The sequence below is a fragment of the Tachysurus fulvidraco genome, chromosome 7 (genome assembly GCF_022655615.1).
Source record: "Tachysurus fulvidraco isolate hzauxx_2018 chromosome 7, HZAU_PFXX_2.0, whole genome shotgun sequence".
Classification (NCBI taxonomy): domain Eukaryota; kingdom Metazoa; phylum Chordata; class Actinopteri; order Siluriformes; family Bagridae; genus Tachysurus; species Tachysurus fulvidraco.
In genome coordinates this window covers 18,104,555-18,112,062 of record NC_062524.1, presented here as the reverse complement: position 1 = coordinate 18,112,062, position 7,508 = coordinate 18,104,555, and the positions used below count along the sequence as shown (strand labels likewise).

The 7,508-nt window shown below is 42.9% G+C and overlaps 1 protein-coding gene across 3 annotated transcripts in view; it reads left to right on the top strand.

Annotated features, from left to right (window-relative positions):
- The first annotated feature begins 388 nt into the window (after nt 1-388).
- tll1 (tolloid-like 1) overlaps nt 389-7,508 on the top strand; it is a 37,626-nt gene continuing 30,506 nt past the window's right edge. Inside the window, exons 1-2 of one of the 3 annotated variants that reach the window (XM_047816631.1) lie at nt 389-796; nt 3,167-3,508. In XM_047816631.1, the coding sequence (XP_047672587.1) occupies nt 3,364-3,508 (145 nt within the window). In that variant the 5' untranslated portion in view covers nt 389-796; nt 3,167-3,363. Of the gene's footprint in view, nt 797-1,943; nt 2,341-3,166; nt 3,509-7,508 lie in introns of those variants that run through there. The other 2 variants (XM_027174564.2, XM_027174567.2) reach the window with 2 other exon arrangements.

Here is a 7,508-nt window from a genome sequence, read left to right as displayed (position 1 = left end):
TGTATTACAAGAGCAATAAAACACCTGGTGGTAAAAAAAATAAATAAAATAAAAATAAACAATATGCTGTATTACAAGAGGAATAAAACACTTGGGTGGTAAAAAAAATACAAATAAAAATAAACAATAAGCTGTATTACAAGATGAATAAAACACTTGGGTGAAAAAAAAGTTCACCTCAATTTCTATTGCATTATTTTATTTCTTGCTTATTTACTACAACGCTGTTCTGTTACACCAGTGCCCTCAATCCTGCATGTTAGACGTTTTGATACGCAAATAAGCATGACGACGAATAGGCAAAGTAGCAATGAATATGCAAATAAGCCCGTGGCGTCATTTGTGGCGACTTTTTAAGCATGTATTAGCTACTTTTCGCCTTTGGCGTCTTCTGTCATTTGCCATCCCGGTCACCGGTGTGTCGTGTCTCGCGCCCCGAAAGCTTCCCCGAACTTCAGTTCTGCAGAGCTTGATGGATTGATGAGGTGACGTCAGCAGGCAGCTACCTCGAACAGCACGGGTAGGAGGGGGGGATTAATCTGTGCGCGCTCGGCTGAGAGAGAGCGCGCAAGCCAGAGGAGAGACGCGACGCGACGCGCTCACTAATCTCCAGGGGAAAAAAAAACAAAAACAAATAAAAGAAAAAAACAACGGTACAGAGTCAACAGAGGTCAAAAGCACCGATATTACGTCCGGTTGCAGTTTGGAGAAGCGCTGCTGAAGAGTTTGTGGGAAACAAACACACAGTCGTGGAGGATGAGGTTGCGCTTTGAAGCCCTGAGGGCATTTTATTAAGGTAAGCTGCCGCTCTCTCTCTCTCTCTCTCTCTCTCTCTCTCTCTCTCTCTCTCTCTCTCTCTCTCTCTCTCTCTCTCTCTCTCTCTCTCTCTCTCACACACACACACACACACACACACACACACACACACACACACACACACACACACACACACACACACATGTAACAAGGGAGTGTAAACCCCAGCTTCAGAAATGTACCTAAAAGCCTGCTTTTATTCTAGCTCCATAACTAAGGCTACTTTTTATGGTTTATTCGGTGTTTCGGTAGCGCGACTCGTTTCCCATTCGAGTTCTACTTGTGTGCTAAAATTCCAGCTTTAGTTTAGTGATAAGATTTAATAAAGAAGCACTGATTTGGACTTTTAGTCTGGTTTTTAGGGGACACACAATTATTAACACCGCACTGCGTTTATCCAATCACAGGAGCGCGCGATACCCGCAGACTTACAGGTTATTAATAACAAACCTATTATAATGTTATTAAAATCATCAAATCTGTGAGGAAAAGCTCTTCCCTTATTTCTGCCTTAGCTGTGAATCAAGCTGAGAAAGATTCCAGGACTATACTATTGTAACATTCATTACATACGCGGTTTGGCAATTAATAATAATTGATTAATTATTTTACAAAATGGCGCGTGTTTATTAAAGGAGTTATTATTGTTATAAGAAGTTATATTTTGGTGTCCTTTTTTAAGAGAGTGTGGTTTAAGACAAACCCCCATATTCATTCAATCTGTCTCTCTATGTCTCTCTCCTTTTCTCTCTGTCTGTCTGTCACTCTCTCTCTTACTCTCTGTCTGACTGACTCTCTCTCTCTCTCTCTCTCTCTCTCTCTCTCTCAGTCTGTCTGACTCTCTTTCTCTCTCTCTGTCTCTCTCTCTCTGTCTGTCTGTCTTTGTCTCTCTCTCTCTCTCTCTCTCTCTCTCTCAGTCTGTCTGACTCTCTTTCTCTCTGTCTCTCTCTCTGTCTGTCTGTCTTTGTCTATCTTTGTCTCTCTCTCTCTCTCTCTCTCTCTCTCTCTCTCTCTCTCTCTCTCTCTCTCTCTCTCTCTCTCTCTCTCTCTCTCTTTATTGCCCCCAGATAAAGAGGTAAATGGGGTTTGTTAATGTCACACTGTGAATGAAGGCTCAGTGGAGTTTATAACGGTTCCTCTCACCTACATGGAAAGTAACCTCACATCCTGATGCCTCTGTGCGCGCGCCCTTTTATAGGAGCATTACTGAAATTTTAGGCATCGTGTTACTTTTACAGCTACCGGCTCGGTCCACCCTTCCCTTCTCTTCCCCTCCCCAAAAAGAAACCGGTTGTTCCTGTTGGAGAGACGCCTGTGACCACAATAGGTCAGGTAGCATTACAGAGATTTACACACAGGTATATAAAAAGAAGCGCGTGCCATGTCTCCGCCGCAAACCCGTGAGAAGCACGCGCACGGATGGGGAACGACGCGCTGCTGTAGTCGGAAAAGCGCGTTAGTTTTTAAGGGGCTTTTATTTGCGAGAGATGTGAAGGATTTGACCGGACGCTCGTGACACATTCGGTAAGTTTAACTACTTGGACTCTTTTATTACCTAATACGCCAGTATTTAAGTCTCTCTCTGTGTCTCTGTGTCACTCTCTGTGTGTGTCTCTCTCTGTCTCTCTCTGTCTATCTCTGTCTATCTCTGTATCAGTCTCCCTCTCTCTGTGTCACTCTCTGTGTCTCTCTCTCTCTGTCTCTGTCTCTGTCTCTCTCTCTCTCTCTCTCTCTCTCTCTCTCTCTCTCTCTCTCTCTCTCTCTCTCTCTCTCTCTCTCTCTCTCTCTCTCTCTCTCTCTCATACACTATTAAACTCCACTCATTGTACAGAAAGCTAACAGACCCGAACCCTTCCTTACGACTGGAGCGATTAAGCTCATTAAGGTTTCGTTACGTGCCTTAAATGATTCAAGCTTCAATTTAAAGATGGCACAAGAGATGCACTGTTGAGGGACAGATAAGCAGTTTGCTACCTGTGAGGACGGGTGAGAAATAGGACACTTACCTGAAGGCATTTTCATGAGATATGTCAGGAATTTAAGTTATAGACCAAGAATCAGCAACACTTACTACTACTAATACTAATAATATAGTGTAATACTGCAATAGTGACAAATCTGCCTCTGTAGAGTAATTGTTTACTAGTCACTCCTTTTATGGACTTTTTTATGTCTTTGTTTATTGATTTTTACATTGTTTAGATAATGTAACAATGCTTTTAATAGGCTGCGCAGTTATTAGATAAGTGCAGTGAATTCTCTGGACTAACTCCCTCTTTCTCTCTCTCTCTCTCTCTCTCTCTCTCTCTCTCTCTCTCTCTCTCTCTCTCTCTCTCTCTCTCTCTCTCAGTGAACTCTGACCCCTGGAGCTTCAGGAGTGTGCGTGTGTCCTCTGAGACCTACACAAGCCCCGCTCTGTCCTGTGTCTCTCATTGTATCAGACCAATGAGGTTCCACGCGAGCCTCTAAATTGCAGCGCAAGCCCAACAAGCCTGCACCCCCTGCTGTTTTTTATTTTATTTTTGATGGACAGCACGGACTAGTAAAATGCATTGGATCTCTCTGCTGCTAGCTGGCTTCACTTTTTGGGGCAAAGTGTCTGTGTACAACTGCTTAGATTATGAAGAGAGCTTTGACTATTATGAAGAGGCGAAAACGGAGACCATAGACTACAAAGATCCCTGCAAAGCTGGTAAGAATGTTATTATTATTATTATTATTATTATTATTATTATTATTATTATTATTATTATTATTATTATTTTCCTGACACATTTACGGCTATAGAAAATAAGCGATAACTTTCTCACTTTTTCAGTTCCTGCATACTGACAGTTGCAGGTTTTTTAATTATGTGATTATGGCGTTTATTGGTGTATTTCTTGGTGCACACAACAGCCATGGTGATGTCAGTAAGACCAATTAGAGATGATGTTTTCACTGTTTTGCTGTGTCAGTGCTTTAACAGGCCACGCTACCTGTCCACGCACACACTTTCTCCTTGACAGTGAGCAGATGCGTGAAAAACTTGTCTTTTTTTTGTGTGTGTGTCTAATTGACATTTTCTCTTCATTGGCTGACATATTCATTCATCAAATTATTCTTTATAAGTGCTTTATCCTGGTCAAGGTCACAGAAATACTGTGCGCACGAAGGAAAATACACAATGTATGAGATGCAGGTCTGTCACAGGGCACACACACACACACACACACACACACACACACACACACACACACACACACACACACACACACACACACACAGAGAAAAAAGGTATATGTCAACACTGGAATGTGCAGCTCTCTCTCTCTCTCTCTCTCTCTCTCTCTCTCTCTCTCTCTCTCTCTCTCTCTCTCTCTCTCTCTCTCTCTCTCTCTCTCTCTCTGTGTATGTGTGTGTGTGTGTGTGTGTGTGTGCAAATATGAAATATAACACCCCTGCACTGTTATTAAACTGACAACTGGACAGCTTTATACATCTGGATACATTAGCAATACTGTGTGTATGTTTGTGTGTGTGTGTATGTTTGTGTGTGTGTGCGTGTGTAAGAGAGAGAGAGAGAGAATTCACCCATGGCTGAACAGATGTTTAAAACAGTCTACAGTTAAACTGTTTTTCAATGTGCTCTCTCTCTCTCTCTCTCTCTCTCTCTCTCTCTCTCTCTCTCTCTCTCTCTCTCTCTCTCTCTCTCTCTCTCTCTCCCCACATGCATCTGCTTGGCTGTCATCTTGTTTGTAATGTGTACCCAGTAATTGTAAATCTGAGAGGCTGTCTCATTGTTCTGGCAGTGTTTGTTCACTTGCAATCGTTAAGCTATTTTCCAACTATAAAGCATCAAAACGCAACGCTTAAGGAGTGTGTGTGTGTTTGTGTGTGTAGGGGAGGGAAAGTGTGTGAGAATTAGATGGTTATAGGGAGGACCGCTGTTTTCCTAAACTGAAAAATATTTGTGAGAATCACTTGAGGAAAAGGGGGGCGTTATTTTGATCATTCTTCCTCACACTCACACACTCACACACTCACACACTCACACACACACACACACACACACACACACACACACACACACACACACACACACACACACACACACATTATTTCAAATGTTCATGGAATGGTGACTGATTTTAAACAAACATTCACTGCTGCAGCAGGGCAGGGTATTACAAAGTAAACTCGGTGACAAAAAGTGCCGATAAGTTATATTTTCTGACTCTAGCTGTGTGTGTGTGTGTGTGTGTGTGTGTGTGTGTGTGTGTGTGTGTGTGTGTGTGTGTGTGTGTGTGTAAGATGCGAAATGCTGACCGCTAAAAATAACTGAGCCATCGAACACCTTCGATCTGCATCTCGCTAGAGCCAATGCTAGCTGAGTGAGCATTTTAACACACACACACACACACACACACACAAACACACACACACACACACACACACACACACACACACACACACACACACACACACACACACACACACACACACACACACACATGCACACACACACACACGCACACACACATGCACACACTTTTTTCACTTCAGAATGATAAAGACTGTCCTGTGCTCATCCCAGGCGTATTGTCCTGAACGTCGCACACACAGAACAGTTTTTCCTTTAGAGTGGAGTGTTTCTTCACCACTCGTTAGGGAACTAAATCTACACCCGGCTCCGTCCATCGGAGCTTCAAGCTGAGAGCCGCAGCCTCCGTGGCTCACGAGCCAGAAGCTTTGTCCTGCTTTTTATTTACAGAAACTGCTTTATTTAGACAACAAGCTGTATCAGTTTCAATAGGCCAGTAATGGGCTCGCGTCATTACACAGTCATTACACAGTCATTACACAGTCATTACAGCGTGTTTATCTTGTGCTGTTATCTTAAGACATTGTAATCATAATGGCCCTGACACTGCAGAATAACCAATGCTTTCAGATTATGTAAATGCAGCCCACGCCCCCTAAATAAGAGAGCAAAGAAACACAAACAAACCTGAGCTACTGCCTAATGGGTGTGTGTGTGTGTGTGTGTGTGTGTGTGTGTGTGTGTGTGTGCCTATGTAAGTCCCTGTGTGTGTGTACCTGTGTGGGTCCCTGGTTGTTTGTCTGTGTGTGAGTTTACCTGTGTGTGCCCCCGTGTGTGTATGAGTGCAGATGTGTGTGTGTGTGTATGTGTGTGTGTGTGAATGTGTATGTGTGTGTTTGTGTGTATGAGTGTGCATGTGTGTGTTTGTGTGTGTATGTGTGTGTGAATGTGTGTGTGAATGTGTATGTGTGTGTATGAGTGCAGATGTGTGCGTGTGTGTGAATGTGTGAGCATGTGTGTATGTGTGTGTGTGTATGTGTGTGTGAATGTGTATGTGTGTGTATGAGTGCAGATGTGTGCATGTGTGTGTGTATGTGTGTGTGAATGTGTATGTGTGTGTTTGTGTGTATGAGTGTGCATGTGTGTGTATGTGTGTGCATGTGTGTGTATGTGTATGTGTGTGTGTGAATGTGTATGTGTATGTGTGTGTTTGTGTGTATGAGTGTGCATGTGTGTATGTGTGTGAATGTGTGTGTGTGTTTGTGTGTATGAATGTGTGTGTGTGTTTGTGTGTATGCATGTGTGCATGTGTGTGAATGTGTGACCATGTGTGTGTTTGTGTGTATGATATGCATGCGTGAGTGAATATGCGAGCATGTGTGTGTATGTGTGTATGTGAATGTGTGAGCATGTGTGTATGTCTGCGTCTTTCCATTCCATGTATTTACATTGGAAGCAGGTGACAGACTCTCTTATCCAGAGCGACGTAGAAAAGTGCTTTTAAGTCTCTATCATTGAGTACATTAACTCTGGTCCACTAGTTTGCATACTAAAGATGAGACTTAAACACTGCTCAAAGTTATTATTGTTTATAAATACACACAACAAACAGGGGAGAAAGTGCTAGTTCAAGTTCAAGTAGGTCTTCAGCCATCGCTTGAAGATGACTTCAGCCAGTGACTCAGCTGTCCGGACAACTTTCTGTACATCTGTATTATTCCCTCCATACAGTACGTGATTTCAAGCTGAGATTGTGTGTTGTATTGTGCATAATTATAGTGTGTGTCTGTGTGTGTGTGTGTGTGTGTGTGTGTGTGTGTGTGTGTGTGGTTAATGTTAGGGCACTTTACAGCTTAATGAGAGGGAGAGGCTTTAAAACATGTCTGTTTTCAGACTGTCAATACTGTCATTACACACACACACACACACACACACACACACACACACACACACACACACACACACACACACACACACACACACACACACACACCCAGAGCCAAGCATGGCAGAGTCATGAATGTAATTGTGCTCTGTGTGTGTGTGTGTGTGTGTGTGTGTGTGTGTGTGTGTGTGTGTGTGTGTGTGTGTGTGTGTGTGTGAGTATCTGAGCACTCTTAATTAAACCCACAGGCTGGTGGTGTTTTGTTGCTGTGTTTCACTGTGTTTTGCCTTTGTTTAAAAACACTTCCTGCATACTGAAACTAAATTGGTGTGTATTTAGTAGAGCCACCTGTTCTTTATTCTGCCTTCGCATCACCCGATCTTCTTCTATGTGATGTGTAGTTTGTCCTGGCGCCGCTTCACGAACCCCACTGCTGTAGCACATACCTAAGAACACAACAGGTCTTTGCAGACAAGTTTTGAAGAATTTCCATTAAATTGTGCC